At 42.7% G+C, this 25,378-nt stretch overlaps 4 protein-coding genes across 6 annotated transcripts; 3 read left to right on the forward strand and 1 right to left on the reverse strand.

Annotated features, from left to right (window-relative positions):
- Positions 1-2,226: 2,226 nt before the first annotated feature.
- On the forward strand, positions 2,227-6,072 carry npy7r (neuropeptide Y receptor Y7). Its single transcript, XM_060062832.1, has 2 exons — positions 2,227-2,367; positions 4,165-6,072. The coding sequence occupies exon 2, from the start codon at positions 4,201-4,203 to the stop codon at positions 5,344-5,346; it is 1,146 nt and encodes a 381-aa protein (XP_059918815.1). The 5' UTR covers positions 2,227-2,367; positions 4,165-4,200; the 3' UTR covers positions 5,347-6,072.
- A 1,736-nt stretch (positions 6,073-7,808) lies between these two features.
- On the forward strand, positions 7,809-10,536 carry prelid1a (PRELI domain containing 1a). Of its 2 annotated transcripts, none has more exons than XM_060062838.1 (6): positions 7,809-7,944; positions 8,305-8,415; positions 8,678-8,903; positions 9,011-9,124; positions 9,372-9,450; positions 9,672-10,536. In XM_060062838.1, exons 1-6 carry the CDS (start codon positions 7,835-7,837, stop codon positions 9,791-9,793), a joined length of 762 nt encoding a protein of 253 aa, XP_059918821.1. In that variant the 5' UTR covers positions 7,809-7,834; the 3' UTR covers positions 9,794-10,536. The 2 variants fall into 2 exon arrangements, with proteins under 2 accessions (XP_059918821.1, XP_059918823.1); XM_060062840.1 differs by having other exon boundaries at positions 7,810-7,944; positions 9,372-9,460.
- Positions 10,537-10,596: 60 nt separating this feature from the next.
- Positions 10,597-14,509, reverse strand: mxd3 (MAX dimerization protein 3). The gene is made up of 6 exons (XM_060062841.1): positions 14,310-14,509; positions 13,585-13,687; positions 13,417-13,446; positions 13,124-13,238; positions 12,547-12,712; positions 10,597-12,345 (listed from the first exon to the last, which is right to left on the reverse strand). The coding sequence occupies exons 1-6, from the start codon at positions 14,377-14,379 to the stop codon at positions 12,227-12,229; spliced, it is 603 nt and encodes a 200-aa protein (XP_059918824.1). The 5' UTR covers positions 14,380-14,509; the 3' UTR covers positions 10,597-12,226.
- A 736-nt stretch (positions 14,510-15,245) lies between these two features.
- fam193b (family with sequence similarity 193 member B) lies at positions 15,246-25,267 on the forward strand. 2 transcript variants are annotated; one of them, XM_060062833.1, is made up of 10 exons: positions 15,246-15,565; positions 16,533-16,811; positions 18,201-18,387; positions 19,759-19,974; positions 20,202-20,634; positions 21,505-21,688; positions 21,858-22,091; positions 22,184-23,318; positions 23,410-23,485; positions 23,606-25,267. In XM_060062833.1, the coding sequence occupies exons 1-10, from the start codon at positions 15,410-15,412 to the stop codon at positions 23,700-23,702; spliced, it is 2,997 nt and encodes a 998-aa protein (XP_059918816.1). In that variant the 5' UTR covers positions 15,246-15,409; the 3' UTR covers positions 23,703-25,267. The 2 variants fall into 2 exon arrangements, with proteins under 2 accessions (XP_059918816.1, XP_059918817.1); XM_060062834.1 differs by having other exon boundaries at positions 19,759-19,920.
- Positions 25,268-25,378: the final 111 nt, after the last annotated feature.

The raw sequence follows: 25,378 nt of genomic DNA on the forward strand, positions 1-25,378 counted from the left end.
TTATTTCTCTGTAGGCTGATCGGACAGGTCAGTCAGTTCAATTTTGTTCGCATAGCCCTTAAACACGGTTAAATTCTCAATGGGATTTACTGCCCTATATTTATGACACCCTTGCCCCCAAAGAGAAATAAATAAAACCCTTAATTAACAAGGTAGCCCACTCGTGTTCCTTAATCAGATATACTATAGTGTCATGCATAATTCAGCAGGCTTAACAGGAAAACAATAATATACACATGGGGAATCTAATTAAGTGTCTTATTTTTGCAATCAAATATCCACAGGTGTCCCTGTGATCTCTTGCATGTGGAAAAAAAAACAGTTAAGCCAGAGGTGAATACAAAGCAAAAGAGAGGCGGAGAGCGATACAGGCATCTCCTTGATCATACTCACCTGACTCTCTCTCTCTCTCTCTCTCTCTCTCTCTCTCTCTCTCTCTCTCTCTCTCTCTCTCTCTCTCTCTCTCTCTCTCTCTCTCTCTCTCTCTCTCTCTCTCTCTCTCTCTCTCTCTCTCTCTCTCTCTCACTCACTTTCTCCCACTGCCTGCCTTTGAAATGAAGGAGGAGAATATCGTATTTGTGTGAAAAGTAGTGTATTGTCCGTAAAGTCTATTTACCTAGTCGGTGCATGAGAGAGGCGGCACAATGTTCTCTATCGAATCAGGAGAAATGCAAGGAATCATCGGATGGAGAGCTGTGATGCATTTGCTGTTGTCACAGTGATCATTGATTTCAGGAGTCTTGAACAAAGTCCTTATCAATGGCACGGCGAACAGGGACTGGCTGTCTCTCCCCCGTCTCCACATGTCATTGGGTAAATACACACAGATTGGTGCACATGTGAACGATGAGTGTTTTGTCACGAGGCAGCAACAGACGCACATATTGTGCCAACTGTTTGATTTGAGGCAGTGCAGTGATGTTGTAGTGCAGCCTGTTCACACCATTATTTCCGTTTTACTGGTTGGTATACATTTCTATTCTTCTTTTCTCTTTTGTGCACCATCTTGACTCGAGCCAACCGGTAACCATGGATATGATTCTGGGGTCCCAGTTCCCACCTGGGGGCTCCCTATCCCCGCTAAGTAGATCAGTGGTATTGGCTGGACAAGGAAAGGTTGGATGAAAGAGAGCAGATCCTGATGTAGCCTTCGGGTCTTTCATCAAACGCAATGCGATCGCCTGTGAGTCAATCCGAAGCGTAACACGTTCACATGCGTGTGAACATCAATCAAACCAAACATGTCCTGTACAAACCAATGAGCTAAAAGTCCCTCTCAAAGGCCCTCCAAAACCCATTACATTCATTTTTAGATCACGGTTGGGAATAGGCATGTATTGAAATGCAATTAGGGGCCGACACTAAGAGTTGCTCTTGTCATCTCCTACCTTGTACTCTGAGGGTGACTCAGAGAGGTTCTCATGAATAAGTCCATAATTGGAAAGAAGTTGTTGTGGTGGATGATATGGTAATGTCAGAGGGACACCGAAAACGAAGGACTACATCTGTTCAGTTTTCATTGTCCATAAAGAGCCCCCCCCCCCCCCCCTATAGAAAGTTGAGCACTGTGAAATGTTTTCTGTTTGACCCGATGTCCAACATGCACTTTGTAGAAATAGATATAAAGCTGGCTCTCTGAGTTGGTTAGACAGAGCTGCATCAGGATCTTCAGTGAAGTGTCATAAAAGGAAAAGCCTGAGTGGAGGGTGTTGTCTTGGTGATAAAAATTAACCAAAAGACTAGTAGATGTGCGCGTCACTGCTTCAGATCTTGCACAATGGGTAACGGAGAAAGATGGATACGGCAATGCATAGTCTCAATAGCCTACACTACAGACACAATATCTAATGGAGCCATCCTAAAGTTACTGGGTAAAACCTTACAATAACGGTACATTAATAAACCATTAATTTACATTAGTTGATGCATAATATGTAGTATGATATAGCATTAGCATGTGGGTTAAGGTTAGATGATTAGGGTTAGGGTCAGCGGTCAGGGTTGACCTTTATATGAACACCAATAGTAAACATGAAAACCATTAGTAAATGAGACCGGTTAACTGTTCATTAACTGTTAGTCAATGCTTATTAATAAATTAACTAATGTTAATTACAATTTCATGAATGTACCTTTAATGCAAAGTGTTTGCACTAACTGTGATTTCATGAATGACATGATTTCCGTGATCCCTCTGCCTCGCATCCTCACCAGCATCCTCTCGGTGCCATAGACCTAACGCAAGAGCGCACAGTCTCACCAAAATGTGCACTCAACACACTTTGGGAGGAGCTAAGGGTTCGTTCCCTCTTGTTTCGCACCTTGCGAAAGTCGAGGTCCTTCGAAAGGGAAATATAGTGCGAAAAGGTGAGTTAATGAATACACGGGATGGATGCAATACATGTGGAAAGACTTAATGCGAACGCGCTTGCCAGTCGCTTTGGAACCCTTCTGTCATCGGCTTGGTGATTGTCTGTCTGTGCGCGACCGTGTGGGTGCGTAGTCTATAGGTAGTATGGCGTGCGTAATTTTGATGTGGTAGAAGCTGGCGGTGAATATTGCTCCGGATTACTTAATGTAAGGTATACTACTTGGTTGAAAGACACCGTTTAAAACGCATATGTACTTTGTCACAGGAACTCAATAGCTTGCAAGCAGATTAATGGATTGAAAGTGCAACATAAATTGAATCTGGACCAATTACGCATAGACCTGACACCGGCAACTCCACTGACATCAGTTCACAATCGCACAAGAAAGACACGCAGAATTTCTGTCAATTTTTACCACTATTGGGAAGCAACTATTTGTCTTGGAAGGACTCAACTAATCTTGGTTTATTTCTCAATGGCACGGACTGACTTCTAGTAACATGTTAGTCGGATGGCTTTATGAATCCACGTTTTTCATCTACATCGCAGGCTGTTCGATGACCCTTAATATTACTGTGTGTTTCACCTTTGACTAATGTGGAAGTAGCTACAGGTAAGTGCCATAGCAGGTCAGATGGCAGTGACATGCTATAATTTTTGCTTTGATCATAAAATCCCTATGGTGTTAATACGTGTTCATTTGCAGGTCATTGAATGGCTGTTTAATGGCATGATACGTCATCTCCATTGCATGCAGTGATGAAGTGTGCAGCAATGTAAAAGGCTTTGGATTTTCAATATTTATTGATCAAATATATCAATACCCATCTTTGAATATATTCGACCAAAGGGGCCACATTCATTATATTTAAGAACTTAATTCCCCTGGTCATAGCTAAACAGCAGACAAATCAAACAAATCTAATAATGGGAATATTATCCCAATGTCGTCTTATCAATGCAGGCATGAAAAATACAGGCAACAGAGGCTGATTATATAATGTATTCAAGGAGTTCTTTTTTTTGCCAGTTTTCTCCAGCTTTTGGTATCCTCAGGACAAAGATTCTCTGTTATGACAAAAATGCCACAACAATGAGCGAAGAGCGAGGTAGTTTTGAAAATGACCTTCCTGTGACTTGGATTGTCAGAAAGATAGAGATAAAGGCTTTGTACCTTTGTTAAGAAGAAAACCCCATATTTTAACCACCATTGTGTGATACTGGTATTGTTGAATATAATGTTTGCAACTGCATGCTTTGTTTGCCTTTGAAAGGGCACAGTTGGTTATTAAAGCAGAAAAATTACAAAAACAGTTTTTGCATAAATTGACTCATCTCTCAAGACAAGTGTCCAAAGAGAGATGACGTTCTATCGATAGATAAGAATACAAATGCCTGAAGTAGAGCATATCAAGTACGTATGTGCGCACATGAACTTCTCCAATCCAATTTCGCTTTCTTTAGAAGGAAACGCATGAGTGACCTTCCGTTTCGTTTTTAATTTAATACATTTTCTGATCTAAATTCTTGATGCTTACAGCCAAAGCGGGCCAACCTCTAACTGTGGCTTTGGAGACAGATGACACCCATGATCTTTTCTTATTTAATGCTCTCGATATGAGCAAAATGTGATAATGCTATGCAATTGAAGAGCTAAAATAGGTTTCTTCTCCCCATGTTACACCACCCTGGGAACATGGCTATTTACAGTTAATTTGGCTCATCAAATATGGCACTTTCTGTGTCTCTGATACACCGTCGGGTTGAGGACTAATCACTGCCTTTCTTTTAGTCCTCAGGAGTGTGACCAGCTGAGAACCAGGCATCAATGAACATGAGTCCCACTGACTCATCAAACGGCACAGGGGAGGGGGCGGCCACGGAGGGGGCCACGGAGACCGTGAGCTACCGCTGGATACCGGTTCCGGCTAACTCCAGCATAGACTTCCACAGACCCGATTTCGGCTCGGACATCACCAAACACCTGGGGGTCCAGATCGTCCTGATCCTGGCCTACTCGCTCATCATCCTCCTGGGGCTGCTGGGGAACTCGCTGGTCGTCTACATGATCATCCGCTACAAGAACATGCGCACCGTCACCAACTTCTTCATCGCCAACCTGGCCCTGGCGGACCTGCTGGTGGACACCCTGTGCCTGCCCTTCACCCTGGTCTACACGCTGCTGGACGAGTGGAAGTTCGGCGCCGTGCTGTGCCACATGGTGCCCTACGCCCAGGCTCTCAGCGTGCACGTGTCCATCCTGACCATGGCCATCATCGCGCTGGAGCGCTACCGCTGCATCGTCTTCCACCTGGGCCAGCGGCTCACCTGGCGCACCAGCTTCCTCATCATGGCCCTCACCTGGGCCATCTCGGCCGTGCTGGCCGCGCCGCTGGCCATCTTCCGGGAGTACCGCTACGAGGAGATACCCTCCATCGACCTGCGCATCGCCGTGTGCTCCGAGAAGTGGCCGCACGGCACCGGCCGCGACGGCGTCATCTACAGCCTGGCCATGCTGCTGCTGCAGTTCATCCTGCCGCTGGCCGTCATCAGCTACGCCTACGTCTGCATCTGGCTGAAGCTCAAGAACCACGTGAGCCCGGCCACCCACAGTGAGAGCCTGCGCCGCCGCAGGAAGACCACAAAGATGCTGGCCCTGGTGGTGGTGGTGTTCGCCACGTGCTGGCTGCCCTTCCACGTGTTCCAGCTGGCCAGCGACCTGGACCTGGTGCTGCGCTTCAAGGAGTACAAGCTCATCTACACGCTGTTCCACATCGTGGCCATGTGCTCCACCTTCACCAACCCCGTGCTGTACGGCTGGATGAACAAGAACTACAGGAACGGCTTCCTCATGGTGTTCCGGTGCACGGACAAGCCGGAGAGCTTCCACACGGAGGGATCCTTCAGGACGCGGTCGCTGCGGCGGCTCACTATGAGCAGTCGTCACTGCGCCCACCATCCCACCCCGGTGTGAGGGGTCCAGGCGTTGGGCCGTTCCCCGTCGTTGTAAAGGAAAGACAGACCTCATGGCATTTTGTGATTTTCAGTTCATCTACAAAAAAATATATGACCGTAACATTTTGTTCTGAACACCACAATGTTAACTGAGAACATCTTGCATGTGTATATTTTTTGAATGCTGCATTCTTTGTAAAGAAATGTATTAATCTGTGAAATATGTTTGTATGAGGTATGCTATTGTTTTTATTTTTTTAAGGATTAAGGGGACATTTAATCCCCTTAATGTCCATAAGAGGCTGTAACACTGTGCGGACCGACGGTAGTGGACATATGAATTATTTGTGTATGAAAAACTAAACTCCTTCTCTTCTGTACTGGTTGATGTATTTTCAACTATGACAACACAATAATGAACAGTAATGAGTCATGGGGGAGCAAAGAGCTCTCAATGCCATTATCAGCAAACGATGTAATAAAACACATTTGTATTAAATGACAACCAAGTAACGACATGCAAGTATTGATTCGTTGTTGTAGTATGTGTCTTTGTTTGTGTAATTGAGAACCATCAAATAAGTAGTAGGTTGTTTATATTTCATGTCGGTTAACAGTATGAAAAAATATACATGAAGTTTGCGTACAAATATATTAAAAAAATATATTAAAAAATGAACGTGTCCTATTGAAAATTTTGGGTTGCTTAGATCGCTAAGATTACTAGTATCTTCTTGCATATTGCCACATCATTTCCATGCACTTGACAGTTACACCCAGAAAAATTAACATCCTCTCAGTGTTTTTTTCACTAACTGGTGTTGGATTCATTGTAATGAATTAATATTCTAGCTATATTAATTACTCGCTAACACTGTGGTATATTATCTAAATGTTCATGTTTTTAGCTGTATCCAAACGTATAATTGGATACATCAATTTTACTGTTCTGTGTAATTGCAGTAATGGAAAATAGAAACAGTGCAGTAATGCTTGTCAATATACAAGAGAACATTCTTCCTAAACTTCAAAGAGGACGTTTGCATATTAATTTCAATAAGTCTGCTTTGCTGCTATGGACAAAAATAAAGAGAGAGGCTTGGATCTCCTCTAAGGTCTATGGGCTTTCCAGAGCTATTCAGGTCAGTGCACCTGAGGGAGAGACCTGCATTAGTGTAGTTAGGGTAAAGGGCAAACAAACTTTTGTTTTTACTTATACACTGACTTGTTATAATTATAAATATCATAGTTATAAAGTCAATTTGGTTAACTAGGTAATAGGTTTGGTTATCATTTGACTTGGAGAAATTAAGTATGTGTGATGCGCACATGCTATTGTTTGAGATGTTTGCTTTTTCTGATGTCATACAACTCTATTGTTTCAGGAATTCGGCCTTGCACGATTTAAGACCAGTGCAACAAAGACCATGAAAGGCTTTGAATATATCTTGGCCAAAATGCAAGGTACAACATTGTATGTGTATTAATTAATACAATTATAAGTATATTGATAAAAGTAGAAAATTTAGACTTTTGGAGAAAATGAAATATCCTGTGTGTGGACAAAATAATTCAAGATTTAAAATCATTCAATTTAATCTATTTAAATCAATTTCTTATGTCTTATGTTCAATAAGTCTGCTTTGCTAAGTGGAGTGTATGGTGAGTGAAATTGATAAATAGACGATTCAAGCTGAAACAATAACTAATGTAGGCCTGCATTAGTTGGAAGTAACTTATTTAGTAATACAAAAGTATAATACTTTTAATATACTAAGAGGGTAATGTCTTGAGTTAAGTAAAAATAACTTACAAGCTCCCTAGACTTTGTGGAGTCTTGCCATTCTTGGCCTACCTCTACCACCATAACTAACTTCAGAAGTCTAAATGTTAGGCAAGGCAAGACAAGTTTATTTATAATGCACCATTCAAACACAAGGCCATTCATAGGGCCTTAAAAAGGAAGTAATCACATGCTAAAACATGACGACTACAAATATTTTAAGATATTAAAACAACAAAATATATGTTTTGTAAATAAAATAAATAATTGTGTTTTTTTTTAATAAGAATCAGAGAATAAATGGAGTGCCGATTTTATTTTGTATTAAATGCAGCGGCAAACCTAAAATGTTTTTTCCCCTGATTTAAAATAAAACGTTTAGGCAGAACTCCCATGTTCTGGAAGTTTGTTCAAGATCTGTGGTCCATGCAAACAAAAAGCTGTTTCACCAGGCTACCATGGGAACAGTGAGCAGGCCTGCACCTAACACACAAGCAGGAAGCCTATACTAGTATGTAGGTACTATGTCTGCCATCTACATGCCAGAAATGTTACATAGTACTTAAATAATATCATACAACGATCTACAATTAAATAAATAAATGAGTAAATATATAAATAAATCCATTACTTTTTGTATGTGACAAAGGCTACATAATATACTTTGTCCTGTGCTGACCCCTAGTGCTCAACATGGACTTTGCAGCCTCGGCCAACACCGGATATGTCGTTGAATTTGACCTTTTTCCGCTGTTCACGTCTGACATGTAGCTGGTCACCTTTTTGCTATCTAACGGGAGATTCGTTTACTTTTCGTTTTGAATGGTTTTACAGGTACATTTTGATTCATATTATTATCGTCGTGATCGACAGTGATACAGCATAGTTTATATATGGACAAAAGTAATGTAATCCTAAAATTCATTCATCATGAAGAGTTTAGGTCTAGCCATGGCTATCAAGGAAGCTATCGTCCTCTCACCATACTGCCTCGCCGTTCAACTTTGACACCATTTATGGCTCCTGGTGCTATTCATGTGTTGACCGTAATGCAGTTCGGGCGCAGCTCTTTCACTAAAGATTCAGTTAGAATGATATTTTGAAGCTTTTTATGAAGCTTTGTGTGCATTTCCTGAGCATTTAAATAAGAGCAGAATGTTGTTTGTCAACCACATTCCTGCTTTATCTCTTCAGACTACTACCAGAGGGAACAATGGTGAAGTATTTCTGCTGTGCAGGCCTTCTGAAATGTACATGGGACCAAGCTTGCGTTGCATACTGGCAACGCTATCCCAACCCTTACAGGTAATACTGAAAATATAGCTCACTCTTCTTCTGATCTTTGTTGTTACCTTCTCAACTGACACACACACGCACGCGCACACACACACACACACACACACACACACACACACACACACACACACACACACACACACACACACACACACACACAGTGTCATTACTTGTTTTAGTGGCTTCAAGCCACCTCACATAGGTACAATATGCAGTGGTATATTACATACAGCATTCTTATAATTTATGCGTTTTGCCTCCTCCAATACAGTAACCATGTTTTAACGGAAGATATAATTTTCCGAGAGGTTACGCCAAGCAACTGCCTCATTTCCAGACGTCTGATGACCAAAACTAGCAGGGCTCCTCGCTGGATGGAGCGGTACCTCCCCAAACACATGTCCAGCTTGGCATATGTCATCGAGGACTCCATAGTGGACCCTCAGAAAAGGACCATGACCACCTTAACTTGGAACATTACCCATGCCCGCCTCATGGTACTAATCATCTTTGATCGCGCTACTATGGATATGTTCCTCTTACAACAGTGACCCGTGTGTCGTTAACCTTGTGTTCTTTGGTTCGCTTTCCCCACCTGCTCCAGTCTGTGGAGGAGCGGTGCGTTTATGGGATTGATTCGGAGAACAGCAGCTGGACAGAAATAAAGAGAGAGGCTTGGATCTCCTCTAAGGTCTATGGGCTTTCCAGAGCTATTCAGGTCAGTGCACCTGAGGGAGAGACCTGCATTAGTGTCGTTAGGGTAAAGGGCAAACAAACTTTATTTTTTTTTACTTATACACTGACTTGTTATAATTGTAAATATCATAGTTATAAAGTTGATTTTGGTTAACTAGGTAATAGGTTTGGTTATCATTTGACTTGGAGAAATGAAGTATGTGTGATGCGCACATGCTATTGTTTGAGATGTTTGCTTTTTCTGACGTCATACAACTCTATTGTTTCAGGAATTCGGCCTTGCACGATTTAAGACCAGTGCAACAAAGACCATGAAAGGCTTTGAATATATCTTGGCCAAAATGCAAGGTACAACATTGTGTGTATTAATGGTTATGTAATAATTAATACAATTATAAGTATATTGTTAAAAGTAGAATTTTTTTTTTTTTTTAACTAATGAAATATCCTGTGTATGGACAAAATAATTCAAGATTTAAAATCATTCAATTTAATCTATTTAAATCCATTTCTTATGTTGATAATTCATTTTTAACTTTAACATGCCTGTCTTTCATGATAACTCACAGGTGAAACTCCATCGAGGACCTTGGCAGAAACTGCTACAGAACGGGCGAGAGGGACGGCTTTGGCTGCCAAGGAGAAAGCTAAAGACCTTGCCTCTCAAGCCCAAAAGAAACAATATGTCTGATATCAGGGGTACAATCTTGGCAGAAAAGTTACTGTTATCCCCCCCAATAGTCCAAATAAGTATTGGGGGAGAAAGAGGGGAGGGGGATTTTGTTCTAGGCCAACACCTCCAGAAGGCTTAAAGATGGTTGGACCATGACAGCTAGAGCTGTGTTCCAATTTCCTCTCCCCGTAGTTACTTCTATCTACATTCTTGACATCAAAGGTCTTCGTGTTGTTTAGATACGAACATCACATCGATTTTGAATGTTGTAATCGAACCCCAAATGTATGATTTATGACGTGTAAAGCTTACTCGCGCTTAACAGCATTTTACAACCACGCTTAAATTACTTTTAATTTATATCAATTTACAATCTTGTTTTTGTTTGTATATAGTTTTAATCTATACAGTCATTGTTTTGTTATATTTAATCTGAAGTTAACTTGATTCAGCTTTCCATGCAAAAAGTTTTTTCCTTGCTTCAAATTGAAGTGTGATTACTCCTCCACATAATGGTTAACCATCCTGATTTCTATCACACAAGTACGGCCTTTTGAATCAAGTCTGGACCCACATCAGTACCCAAATGTGTGACGGACCAGAATGCAGAAAATGTCTCTCTATTCCTAGTAGATTTGTATGTCATGAAAACAGTTACCTTGTTTACATCAACTATCGCAGCTAATGCATACACATGTACATGTATGCTCTTGCTCCTGCAATTGCTTGATAATGTCAATAAATATAAATTTTGCTATTAACTTATGCTTTGTGCTTCAATTAGACTACTATTGCAAGGTGGTTTACAACAGTCAAATGCATTCAGGGTAAATATATAAAATATTTATTCATTCAAAAAGTACACTGGTATAAAAATGCTACATTATATTACTGGAAATAGACAGATGAATTAATGCATACATAAGTCGTTACAAGAAAATAAGGCATCTTGCATATATTATCCGGAAGCCAGCTGCTTCAAAATATTCAATGTAAAAGTACAGGATACACATACTTGTAATACAGCAACACTTGCATAAGAATTACAGGTTGCATTCTCTATCCTGACTTTGAGTCTACTGCATGCATAATGAAACACGTCATGACAATTGCATATGCATTTAAGAGTACAATTGTTATAACGGAACAGTTTAAATACAAACACAATTTCACTGTTCACATTTGCAATCACTTAAGCAACCATTGTTCCGACTTACAACGACAATCCTAATGTCTACGCCACACTGTGGTTGTTCAGAGTATGACAAGTATAGAAGCGTTGGTCTAAAACATTACTCACCACTCCACAAAACTTGTCCCCTACACTAAACTGGCCATCAAGTTTCTGGTCTACCTCAAAATAAATTAGGTAAGGTCCTGCTTGTTATTAACAAGAACGTGGTTGTATTGATAAGTTATAAATGATTCGGTCATTTAAGAGTTGAACATACATTATTGTCCATAGGGTAATGGGAGTGGACCAAGATTAGCATTGTGTGAAGTGGTGCTAGACCAACTTTCACTTCTTAAAGCTTTTAATATACGCAATCTTTCAAGGTGTTCCTGTGTTATATAGACGGAATCAGTAACTTATTAGCATATTGAAGACAACTAGTGAGGCGTCCACGGTCAGCCTGACCGAAAGAGTGGAGTGGCTGGTGAGCTATCAGTTCATCAATTCCGGATTATAGGAATAATGTCGGCTGACCTAATATCGTTTTGACAACACGTTATTCCCTAGGAAGATCATGCAATACAATTACTTCGTTGCCTGGTAGAAAATGTGCAAACATGACCAGTTGCCTCTCCAGATCAAAAAACCCACAACCCTTTCAAGGAAAAATACAAGTGCAATGGGTGGATGCTCTGTGCAACCAGGAAAATAATAAAATACATGACATAATAATATTAATACAAAAATAAAGGTTACTGTACGAGTGTTTACATGACTTAATTCCTGAATTTTAAGTTTCTTAGTGCTGACAAATTGTTTTAGTAGTAGACGAAACCATAAAGCTGGATCAAATGTAAAGAAAATACTGTATTTCAAAATATTGTTAAATAACCCTTTTAGATTATGGAGTCCTACGCATTGTAAGGATTGAATTCTTGAGTGAGGTGGGAACAGGTTCACTCTCCATTATTTTCCTCTCAGCTCAGTAAAACGGCTCGTCAGTGCAAATGGACAGTGAGTATGAGGAACACTAGTTCCATTCAGCTTGTAGTCAGACCTTTTACGACCGATCTGGAAAGTTGAATTTTGAGTCACCAGCTTTGGTGAAAAGATGAAGTCTAAGTTTGGCTGCACAGTTTCACATAAATATCCAATCTCTCCCTCTCTTGTCCTATGTCCTTTCTGAGACCGTCTGGAATGTATTTTAGTTTTTCACTCTTCTTTCTCGCCTTGTCAGATAAAATAATAGAAAAGGTTTACCACAGCCAGTTCGGCCGTCATAGCCAGTCTTTATCCGAGCTGGAGTAACAGTGGTCAACATCAGTGTGTGTAATGCCGAGTCCATCCGAGGACACGCATTCAAAAACAATGCTTTCCACATCAACCTCCACGTCCTCTGCAACAAGAAAACCACAAAGACCAACGCCATTAGACCACAAGAGTTGAATACAAGAACAAGCTATAGCTGAAAGGAGCTTGTAGCACCAGACATTTAAATCCACTTTTTAGATTTGCTTGGGGTTAATCCAAAACAAAAACAAAACATTTGCCTAAAGTAACATTCAAATCAAAGTGAAACCAATGACGAGTCTCTTACCCCTGTCAGAGTCTGACCTCTCGGAGGACACCACAGAGCCCAGGCTGTCGTTCCTGGTCCTCTCGCTGCCCCTCTGTAGCTGGTCCAGCCGACCTCGCAGCTCCCGGTGCTGCCACTGCAGGCGGTCCTTCAGGTGCTGGGCACGCTCGTCCTGCTGCTGCAGCTTCTGAGACGTGACAAAGCAAACAAAACAAAACCAAAATAACGTATTAAGAGACAAAACTATTTAAGTCGTCGCTGGGAGGTTCTGGTGTTGCAGCAGCGAAAATGAGAAGAAATAGACATAGACACATGAGATAATCAGAATATGAAACCAAAATAATTAAGATATGATAACTACTGTTACACGTTATAACTACTATATAGATCTACTCACATACACACATATACAGAATACATTTAATTAAATAGACTATGGTAAACACAACTAAACTAAATCCAAAATATGCATGCATCCATGTCTATCAGAATGTGTGCATGAGGTGCCAAAACAAGGGGCGGCACGGTGGAGAAACATAGAGCCAGCTGTGGAGCAGCCAAGGGCCACACCGGTCTCCGTTCCCACTGTTCTTCTTACCTTAATGTGAAGCTGTGCTCGTCTGAGCAGGTTGAGCGTGGTGTTCCTCACCGAGTCCGAAGATAGGGGGACCTGCTCTTTGAGCTGATCCAGATGGAATCTCAGTTGAGCTCGCCTGCACAAAAACAGGAAATCGATTAAGTCCTCACAAAACAATGTACCACTACCTCAAGTGTGTTAACATTGTGAACGGTAGTACATTTTTAACATTGTACAAGAATAAATATGTCAAAGCGCTGGTTTAAAATATATAATAGGCCCGTCGTTACTTTGAAATATTTAATGTGTATTACCTGTTTTTCTCCAGCTCGTTGTGAACTAGCCTGTAATTAAAAAGCAATAATATTTCAGTTATAAGAACAGATGAATTTATTATTTTGAGGTGTGTAAGAGGTAGAAAACAAAAACATCAGGTTTAGGAACCACACCCTTTTTTGACATTGTATCTGTTGTGAAATCACCTATTGCCACCCGGACCCGATAGCTTCTTGTTTTTCTGTCTGTTTCTCCTGTCCGAATCTTCTGTACTGGGAGGAAGTACTGAAGCATACCCGTGCTCTGCTTCTGTAGGATCAACCATACAAACACCCAAACGCTGAATCGATGAGAAAGAAAAATTCATTTAACGCTCTGCAACTACGTTATATTTACTATTCCGTAGTTGTTATTATATTTGCGCTCCAAACGACAGGATTATTCGGAATACTGTTATAACACAGCTATGGTTCTACTGCTGTCAACATCCTCAGCCTGATGTTTTTGTTATCAGATTTTGGCGCCATCCTTCATAAACTATTCGCAACATTTCTGAATGCAGCAAATAACAAACAAACAAAAAACAAAACACAGATTAAATGTACGATCAACGGGAAGAAAGAAGCGTTAGAATGCGACGCGTTGTTTAAGAACATCCATTCATTCTTTGCGCTCGGCGGTGCATCCGAGTTTCAAATGGTCCAGAATTGGCGCGGTTGAGTACAATGATGTGCACGGTAGGTCACTGAGTCAAAGCGAAGGTATCGACCGAAGACATAAAACTCGCATATTCCATGCAGTAAATTGCCGCAAACATTTAACCCCATGCATAGTAATTCATATTTGCATTGTTTTTATTTGCATTTGTTGTTTTAACAACTAAACCCATTTGCTTCCTTATAAAATGACAGCTGACAGTCAATATACTGACCTCTTTCTCTTCTTTCCAAAAACTCTGCAGCCTGAAGGAGAACCTGGATGTTGCAGATGGTCGCTTCCATTTCTTTAGATGAAAATCTACAGGGTGCAAAAAACAAAACTAAGATTGTGTTCTGGAACAGCAGAGCAGGTCCTACCAGCAGCTATTAATGCTACGTCTGCAGTTCAACAAACCAAATTCAGACATACACCACGTAAAACACGTCACTGTGAAGCCACCTCCTCGACCACTCCCTCCTGCTTTGTAAAGTTCCATAAGCGCGCCATTATTTGTCTCCACCTCGACCCCTGCCCGTATTATACAATATAGGTCCATGATTATAATGCCTCCATGAATCTACAGAGACATTTGTCTCACTATTTGGTGATATTATTCCGGTAAACTATATGCACTCTTTATTTCCGTGCTAAAATTAAAAAGACGCTCGCAGTATTCCCTGATAGGCGTGATGTTACCGTAAAAGGACGAGATTATACTTTATTTAAAGTTATTATATTGGTTTTTTTATGCATTGCCCCCCCCCCCTTTTCAGTCTTACCCATTGTAATTTGTTTGTATTTAATACTTGTTTTATTGATGAGGAAAGACATTGGATCCACATGAAGCAGTCACTTTCTCTGATCAGAAAGATCGAGGAGGATGAATGGTTTCAATATGTCCAAAAATGTCAGATTTACACGAGACAAAACGAGCACATTTCTTTAATAAAAAACAAAAATAAAAATCCAATAAATGAACCACTACACAGCATCACAAATCGCCAAGCAAATATCGTCACTTATTTTTTTTATTGTTTGAAAGACGATAACTCCATGAAACGACTTTTCCGTGAACTCTTATTCATATATAAACACACATATGGCGTTGAGTACGTGCATGTTTAGCAGCGATCATCAGCTGAACTGAAGTCTCGTCGCCAGCAGTATCTTTAACCTCTGAACTCCAGTGTGCCAGCGCTCCGCCATATTGACTGTTGTCTTGACTAGAGAAGCTAGAACATTTGTGGTCCACCAGAAACAACATCGCTTTTCACCTTCTCCCTAAACCGGTGCAAAAACTCGCCCCCAACGGATTGTACAATTACTCGTGTAATGGCAAGGAAGAAGAGTAAACAACCCGGAGTCGTCCAGAAGGAGCTGGTGCCTGGGCAGCAAGCCCTACCGAAGAAGCCCGTCTCTCCCGGCGATGCGGCCGGCGGTGGTGGCGGAGACGTGGGGCTGGAGAGACTGGCCGCCAGGGCAAACCAGGTAGCTTGATGCTAACGTTTGTTAGCCCCACAAAGCATCCCCTATGCGTGTGTGTGTGTGTGTGTGTGTGTGTGTATATGTGGAGTTCCATGATTAGGAGAGACTGGAGAATCTCATACGTACCCCGCGGTGTCTTTGTTTTTTTTCCACATGTTCAGTGCAACATGGATGGTGAGGGCAGTGCGCGGGTTTGCTGCTAGATAAACGGGTGATAAGAAGTAGTAGGTCGGCGAGGAGGAGGCGTCCACCACAGGCACTGAGCCAGTCTAGTTAGCATTGTTAGCCCACTCTGAGGCGGATAGGTGACATTGTGTCTGCCTGCTTTGTGCTTCATTCCTGGCGTTTTCCAGGTCATCCAATGATACCAAGTTGCAATGCCTTGTCGTACATGCACTAGCGTGTTGTGCAGCACACATGGATTACACTTAAAGCTAGCTAGAACGTTCAGCACAGCAGCCGCTAACCAGCTAACGAGATAGCTGTAGAGACACCGATCTGGGCACTACTGGCTAAATGTTCAACACAGCGGTGATCCATTGTTCTCATTGAGTTCGATCTTCACACAATCAGTCGCTGGAATAAAGTTTATGCACGTTGTAATAACTCACAGTAAGGGTCTCATAATTGTAGATATGAGCAGTGAGCATAACTCAAGTAGGGTCAGGTTTTAGCTGTCACCGGAAACTGCTAACTACTTGCTTGTAGGGTTTGATTCCACATGTTATGTAGTTATTATCAAATACTATCTCCTGATTGTCCCCAGTGCAAATGACTGTACCCATTATTCAAGCAAGAATATATCAATTTTTTTCTAAAAACAAAAGTATTAACGACCTCTATCACGTTCCACAACATCGCTAAATGAGCTGCTCCGTGTGTAAAATAACACGTTTTGTGTATATCAACAACAAGGTGGGAAGCTGTTCCAATCTTATTTGACCTCCATGTGGTTATCCTTCCCACATAGCCTATGCACACCTGCTGCCTTCTGTGCCACCGGGAATTTAAGGACTGGGGTGCAGGTTCTGCAAATGGACTCCCCGGAGGCCACGGCACCAAGCTGGCTGACGCCATGCCTGCCCTTTCCCAGGCCTTGTTGCGTGAGGTGCCGGGGCGCAAGCTGGCTGATGCAGTACCCTCCCTGTCCCAGTCCCTGCTGGGAGAAGTACCCTTGTGGATATGCCAGAGCTGCCGAAAAAGCGTGGAAGAGGAGGAAATGAGGAGCACCCAAGAGCCGCCTACACCGGTGAATAACCTCAACTTATGAGTTCCCAGAGTATCAGGTTTAAATAGATACTGTTGGTCGAAACAGTCACATTTATGTTGTGAAATCATCACTAAGTGTAAACACATTTTATTTAGTTGACATGCTGGTACAACCCACAAGGTTTTTTGAGCTGCACTATATAATGTCTATCGTAATTATATGGACTTATTTACGAGGAAATCCCCCCCCCCAATGAAATTGAAAATTGAAATGGAAGTTTCACTTTGTGTATAGAGAAATACATTTTGTCAAGTCAATGCACACCAAATATCTTGTGTGTATAATGTGTCAATAACATCATCAGTTTTAAATTCTGTTCGTCATATATAACATATCGAAGCCTAGACTTACTGACAGGGTCGCTAGTTTTGCAGCTCCCCTCATAACTTACAGATTGGGCAAAGTCTTCTCTGATAACTGTAATGCTGAGTTAACCCGTGTGGGTTTCTGTGTGGCTGTGTCAGGTGAAACAATGGTGTTGGTCACAAAGTGAAACGTACTGTCACTCGCTCTTTTATATCCGCCTATTGTGATTTAATTTGATCAAAACAATTATGAGATGTAAAAACATTCTGTTAATATATGTTCTGTTTTCTAATGCATTTGAGTTCATGCATAGTAATGTATATATCATTGCAAGGCATAACAATCGCATCAGATACATTTTCCATTACATTGCTAAACATTGGTATTGCATTCAGTGACATGGTGACCTGAAAATGACTTCTGTCAATCTCTATCTATTTTTTTCCAGTTTCAGCCTGCTGTCTCGATAATAGCTTGTCTTTCAATTTTTCTGTGTTATTGTTAGTGCAGTCAACTGCTCGACACTGTCATCTTTCTTCCTTGTATCTTTACATAATTTATCTGCTTTCCATCCTATGCAAATCCTAACTAAATGTTAACCAAAATCATAGTCACATGCATTATCTTTTGTAACGGCAATGGGCTATTCCAGGCCTATTGTCTTCTTTAAAAAAAAAAATCACAGGGATATAATTTCCTTAACCATCTGAAACGTTAAAATGTGCCACTAGTCACAGTACAATTGATAATATCCATGTTCAAGTAGTTCTCCTCTTATTGTACTATGGTCGCCTTGTCAAGCTGAGCCACAACTCCATTCCAAAATAGATGAATATGTGTACATGTAGATTTATAATGGTAAATTCATGGTGTGTATTGACCATTCAAATCATTCAGCAGACAGTTATTCAAGCTCACTTGCAGTGATTTTGGAGCAGGTAGTGGTTAGGCATCTTCCTAAAAGATTCCTACAGGTAGTCTGTCGCCATTGGGGGTGGACCCCAGAACAGTATATGTTTGGAGGCAACACCCTAATCCCCTTTTTTTGTCTCTATTTTTCAGGTACCTCTCTCCCACTCGTCCTCCTGTAAATCCCAGAGCTGTGGGAACGGTTTCCCAGAGCACAGTTCTGTGGACTGGGACCCCAGCTCCTTCCTTTCCGCCCACAAGCTGTCAGGGCTCTGGAACTCGGTCCATACAAACGGCGGGGTCCACTGTAACCACAATGCTTCTTCGCACTCCCAGCAAGGTTTGTAGCTCACAAAGTGGTTTCTCTTTGATATTCCGGTCAACCAATATGGCTGTTATCTTAACCAAAGATCAGCTTTAGAGATTGTTGGCTGTTTTGGTGGAATTATTTGATTTGTAAGGCTTCAAAGTTGGACCCAATCTCACTATTCATTCATGAATCGCTCATAATTTATCTTTATCTATAAAAATAAGATTCATGACATTTTAGATTTATTTGTGTTGCACTAAATGAGCCGCCCTTAATAACTTCATCTTGTTGAGGGTTTTTCATGTTTTATAATCACATTAAAGGCGATTTGTCCAGTTAAATTTTTTTTTTACAAACATTGACGAGTAAATCTGAAAAGAAGCTGTATAGGTAGACCAACTCATTAATCATATTTAAAAGTAGGCCTTCATCATTCACCTCACTCAAAGAGAGAGACTGTTAAGTAGATCTGTTTTGTTCTATTCATCCTTGTAATGAATGCATTTGATTTCATTCATATGACATGTATATGATCCAAAGATATCTAACTCTTAATGGAATGACCAATGAAAGAAGAGCATAGTCCTCACTAAACAAAGGCCTACACACTGTCATGTTAAATGGAGGATTAATTGGACCATTGAAAAGGGGACCTTGTATATCAGTGGGGTGAAATGGAAACCATAATGTGTTTAGCCATTGACACTACTGTAGAGTGGCAAATGTCCTTAGGCTTAGGAATTGGCTTGAAGAGCTGGTTTGGAACAAAGTCCTTCTTGGCAGCCATGGTGGTTCAATTACTATCTAGTATTTAATGGGTTGGTTCGATACTCACCAAGGAGACGTTGGACATATAAAACTATGTTTACCTTGGCAGTAGTACTAGTCCTATGAATTATAATGAAAATATTAAGGTTGTATTTATCTTTATTTGTTTGTGGAGAAGCGTTATGGATGTCACATGCTACCACTTGCCTATGGGTTGGATGCTGTATTGGCAGTCAGCACACAGAGGTAGTGGAAAAGGAAATATGCAAAATGTTTAATGAAAACTTTGCCTCCGTCATGACGGGCTTTCATGCAGAAATATAAAATCTGATTTTGATTGTGATCCAAAAATACCGAGCACACTCTTAAGGTGTGTTAACTTACTTTAGGGTTTAGAATAGGATTAGGAATAAGAATACGTTTAAATGACTCGTGGCAAGATAATCGATTGTTACTTGGGGTTATGTGTCAGTCTCAGTTATTTTGGAGAGCAATAAGCAAATATTGTGGTATGATCATTGGCTGGGCGAAGTTTGGTTTGTTGTGCCTGGGGGGACACGTCACATTACAGATGCAAAAGATGATTCCTTCCGATGCTACAGATCATTCCAACCCCTTTCTTTTCGATTGCAGGTATAACCGGGGGATCGACTTGTCACGATAAAAGAGGCCTTCACGAGGCCCCTGGTAAATCTGCTAAAACGTCCACGCCCAAAGTGTGTCCCTACAGTCACCCATCCCAGAATTCCAGTGGTTCTTCTCTCGGGAATCCCCTGTCTACCTCAGCTGACCATTGTAAGACCACCCCCAAGCACTTCAAGACCATGTGCCGTCGCCCGACCCCTCCGGGTAGGAAACGAATAAACAGATCCCTTCCTTGAATGACTTGACAGATACGTCAAAAGTCCTTGTGTATTTGTTTAACTTCAGCTTCCTAGTCTCAGAATAACTGAAGATTTGTTGTTCTCGCTTTTTGATGACATCCAACCCTAACTTGAGAGAACGTCTGGGAATACATTCTCTGAAGTTGGTGCACCCCTCATCCACTTCCCCCCTCTTCTCTCCCCCGTGTCCAGGTGAAGCGTTCCACCCCGGTGACCACCACCAACACTCGGACCTGTCTGTGCCTCCCAACAGCCCCACGGGCCTCTCTTCCCAGCATTCCTCCCTCGTTCCCCCCAAGCAGAGCTCGGGGCAGCACGGCCACGTCAGCTCCTCCTCCTCCTCCTCCTCCTCCAACCCCGGGGCCGCGGCCCATGCGCCCTTCTCCACGCTGGTGCCCAACCCACACAGTCCCACGGCCAAGCTCGCCTCGTCCTCCTCCGGCCCCGACAGCCCCACGTCGGTCCATAAACCCAGCCCGTGCAAAAACTCCCACATTCCCGGTGTGGTCACGCAGCACAGCAAGCTGGGCCCGTCTCTAATGGGCTGTAACCATCCCTGCAACGGACACAACGGCGGAGCGGTCGCGCCTCCCAACGGCGGGCATGTCGCGACAGGGGCCTGCAGGTTGGTGTTGTTGCTTACTATGAGGGATGGAAGAAATACAAAATAAATTATAAAAATTCAAGCTTGATAATCAAAATCGTCACATTTCGAAAAGTCAGTTTTAATCTGGATTCGGTACTGTCCATGTGGGTATCAACACCGGAGCTGGGCGTGTCGAGCTGTTTTTTCTGTTTTCTTTTTCTGTTTTTCACTGCAGCAAGCAGGAAATACTTTCAAACAGCAATTTTAACATTCCATCCATTTGGGAAATTTGATACAGTCGAATTTCATTTTAGTTCCGGGTACTGGCTGAAAAAATGACCAAGCTCTATAGAAAGGAATACTGCTGCCCAGCAGGTAGGCTTGGAAGCCCAGTTTCCTGGGCGGGTATAAACTGCTATACACGGTACTGATTAGGGTAATCTCGTCTTTAGTTCCCCGTGTCACAACAATAATTCAGAGCGTGAGGATCTGTTGAATATCCAATAAAATAATAAAAGTAAATCAACGTTCAAAGTGCAGAAGTGCACATTTTGCACCAACACGTCAGCACTGTGCTGTTTATATTTTCCTTTCGGTTTGGATTTCTGGACATTGCTGATCATTGTTGCTAAACTTGTTGAACATGCATGGAACTCCGCCTACCTGTCATTCAACATTGGCGATTCTCCTGTTTCATACTGCCTCACGAAAACTATTTAATCGTATGTCCTGGTCCAAAAAGTTGCCAAAGACACTTCAAAATTTAGTATGATGTATCTGTGCAATGTTTGAAGAATGACCAAAAGGGGCTTTATTCATATTGCCTTGACTCAATGCTCTAAATTATGTTTCTGTGAAAAGGCATCCGTCAACACGGCTCATTGTGTCTCCATCTGTCTACTTGTGTAGGGACCAGGCATGTAAAAGCCACAAAATGGTCAACGGGGCGTTGTGCCACGCTCCGTCCGAGCTGGACGACGGGGAGGACGAGGACAGCAGCTCGGAGAGGAGCTCCTGCGCCTCCTCTTCAACCAACCAGAAGGATGGGAAATACTGCGACTGTTGCTACTGCGAGTTCTTTGGTCACAATGCGGTAAGTGCACTCAACAGGGACCTACAGAGACAGAGATTTTCTTATTAAGCAGCGGAAGGGACTGTTTTCCGCCGGTTTATAGTGCTCGAGGTTTTCGTAACGATACAGAGCTGAAATCGCATTAAAGAGGGCAAGCGGTAACGGAACGAAATCCCCTGTTCGTTTACAGCCTCCAGCGGCCCCAACGAGCCGTAACTACGCCGAGATCCGAGAGAAGCTCCGCTCCCGCCTGACCAGGCGCAAAGAGGAGCCCCCTCTGCGCCAGGACCTAGACCTGACGGTAGCCAGCGCCATCGACAACCGGGACGTGGACGAGTTGCTGGACTTCATCAACAGCTCCGAGCCCAAACCCGTCAACAGTGCCAAGGCTGCCAAACGGGCCCGCCACAAACAGAAGAAGAAGGTGAGGGGATAACATTGATCGCACCGAACTTCATCGACAACCCAGGGGTCGTCAGCAAATAATGTTTTGTCAATGTTATTTGTGTGTGGCAGGAGAAGGCTCAGTGTGGCGGTATGGAGGCCTCGAGTGGCGATCCCCAGTCCGGTCCAGACGAGCCGGCCGACGAGACGATGGCCGACGGATCGGAGGCGGGCCGATTGCTGGACTGGCCTCAGCTGGAGTTGGAGCGGGTGAACAGCTTCCTTACCAGTCGGCTGGAGGAAATCAAGAACACCATCAAGGACTCGATCAGAGCCTCCTTTAGCATGTACGACCTGAACCTAGATGTCAACGACTTCCCAAAGAAGGCGGCCACCTTGGAGGGCAACCACTTACTGTCTCACCTTAACGGTTCGACGGACATTCAGCAGATAGACCTTGATCTGGCTCCCCTTTCCCTGGGGACCTTTAAGAACCACCTGGACCTGGTCAATGGGTGGGAGGACGCTGGCGCCGTCTTGTCGTCCACCACCGCCTCCACCACCGCAGAAGGCGCCGCGGGGCAAAAGGACGTCCAGAGGTTGCAAACTCCTCCTAACCTTTCCAAGCACAGCCGGGTTCACTCTCCAGAAAGAGGCGCTGCTACCGCCGCCGCCTCCGCCGCCGCCGTGTCCGAAAGCCATGCGCAAGGTCTGCCCCAGGCCACGGCGAAATCGAAGGAGGACTATTCCGAGACTAGGAACAATGCAGCCGGTGCTGCCAAGTCGAAGAAGAACCGGAAGCAGCAGCAGCAGCAGCAGCAGCAGCAGCAGCAGCAGAGGCAGGAGCAGGCCGCCGCTGAGCAGAGTTCAACCAGACCCACCAAAGCCCTCCCCTCCGGCGAGACGCAGAGGAGCAACGAGTCCCGGGTGGCCGAGACGAGTTCTGGCGGCGCCAAAGCGGGAAGCCGACAGCAGCCCCAGCAGTTGGCAGAGAGCCAGCGGAGCGGCCCACGGAGGGCCGAGGAGGGCAGGCCGAGCAGACAGGCGGCCAACGGAGCCGCCGGCGGCCTCCCCAATGCACAGCGGGCGAAAGCTGACACGGAGGTGCGGGGAGGTCGATCTGAGCTGGATTCAGATGGCAGGACCCATCCCGGGACCCACCAAAATGCACAGCAGCAGCAGCAGCAGCAGCAGCAGCAGCAGCAGCAATCGAAGGGTAGAAACAAGAAGAACAAAAACAAGGGAGAAAAGTCCAGCAGTGCAATTGGTAAATGTTCTTTCCTTCCACCGATATATCCTAACTTGGTCGGAAATGTAGAAGGTATTGCATTAAAAAATGTTTTTTTATCATTTTCCAGAGGATGTATTTCTTCCAAAAGACGTCGATCCAACCGAAATGGATGAGATCGACAGGGAGGTGGAATACTTCAAAAGGTTTGTCATTCTGTTTAACAACTTAAGAACATCTATCTATACATTTATCCCCTTTTCTATAGACTAGTATCACCCCAATTACTAATTGTGATTTGCCGTCTCCCTTTCCTGTTATTCTAGATTTTGCCTGGATTCTGCGAAGCAAAACCGCCAGAAGGTCGCAGTGAACTGGTCCAACTTCACCCTCAAAAAGGTTCATTCAAACACAGCTCAATAACTTGGAAAAGTGCCAGATAAAAAACTCCTTAAACGCGCTCCCCCGTTTGGCCCGAGGCCCTGCTTTCATTCCTGTTTCTCTTCTCCGCTCCAAGCCAAGGGACCCTGTTACAATTGTCTCTTTTCCATTCAGAAGACTGAAATACTTAAAAGACTCATCAGCGAGGGACGGTTCGCGAGGCCAAGCTTGCCCTTTGATATCTTTGCATTGTTCACCAAGTGAGAGGTGCAAAATGAGAAAAGAAAAACCTGTTTAATCTACTGCATCCATGCGCTTCATTATGTAGTAATGTAAACACTTCCCGTTTCATGAAATAAATATGTTTTTATCACAAAAGTTTTTATCTTGGGAACTTTTAACATGGTGCTCTAAAAGTACTGTATTGCTCTTCGATTTTATATTGTGTTGCAGTTTTGTAGCATATATCCTGCTCGATCTTGATCACAGACTACTTTCATAAAGAAATTACATTAATTTAAACAATGTTTCTTCATGAAAGTAGGCTACTTCGCATGAAAGGGATAAACTATTCTCCTGTTATGTGCGGGGGTGCTAGCTTTCTGGTCTGATGAGGGTTATAGCTCTGTGTGCCAATCTTGCCCGCTTAATGTCTCCCTCTCAAGCCCAACACCATGTATTCTCTCCAATTGAAAATGTATCAGTCACAATAGGATGGGACATGACACTTGCCTAATACATGTACTTTTTTTTTTTTTTTTTTAAGTAAAGTGAAATGTTTGCTCCTCCTGGAAACACATTTGCCATGTTGGCACCGACAAAGGTAATATAAACACTTAAATGGGCCATGTAGCGTAAATCACTGGCCTCATATGTGCAATGTGATGAGTTTCATTTAGATTGTCATGCATGATCTATTGAATGAATGCTACTGCATCACATTTTGGACATTACTCTGCATGATGTTTGATTCTAAGAAAGGGTACCCCTATAATATCCTTCCTTAAAATCCAACACATTCTTAACACTCCGGTCAATTCATAGAGAATAGTGCAAAGTACATCCACCCATTATTCTACACGTTCATTCTAAGGGACGCAGATACACTAGGGAGAAGACCTTTTTTGTTTGGGGAGTACACCATCACTTTAGGGTTTCCAAGACTTTGTTGGATTGTAAGAAACATGTTTGGGGGTTGGTACTGTATAAACCAATGCTAAAACAATGCTACCTTTTTTTTTCCCCCACAGCCCATTGACGTCCGTGGTGTCCTGCATCTCGTACATCTTACTTTCATGCTTGTTATTCTGCTCTTTTATGAGGACAGACTCCAAAATGATACGTTGTTGAGGATCAGCCTTGATTGATGAGGAATATGTCATTTAGGTGTATGTAGTCCTTAAATTCTGCCGAAGTTTTGTCCGTACAATATCTGATGCTTTCCAAGCTATACTCAACTAGATGCTATCTTAATGTTTTGGAATGTAGATTTATAATATACCAGTTATAGCCGAGTGTGTGTTGGCTTTTGATCTTTTTTTTATTCACTTTTGATACTGTGAAAATCTTTCGCTCAGAAAGATTAAAACAATACAGTTTTGACAAAATTAAGTGTCCTTGTTGCTTTCATATTTCAATCATATTTTACCAAATATGATTTTGGTGTAACAATCCAGCCGTAAATGAGCTCGCACCATAGACTGTGTAAGAAGTAAAGT

Source organism: Gadus macrocephalus, chromosome 10 (genome assembly GCF_031168955.1).
Source record: "Gadus macrocephalus chromosome 10, ASM3116895v1".
NCBI lineage: Eukaryota > Metazoa > Chordata > Actinopteri > Gadiformes > Gadidae > Gadus > Gadus macrocephalus.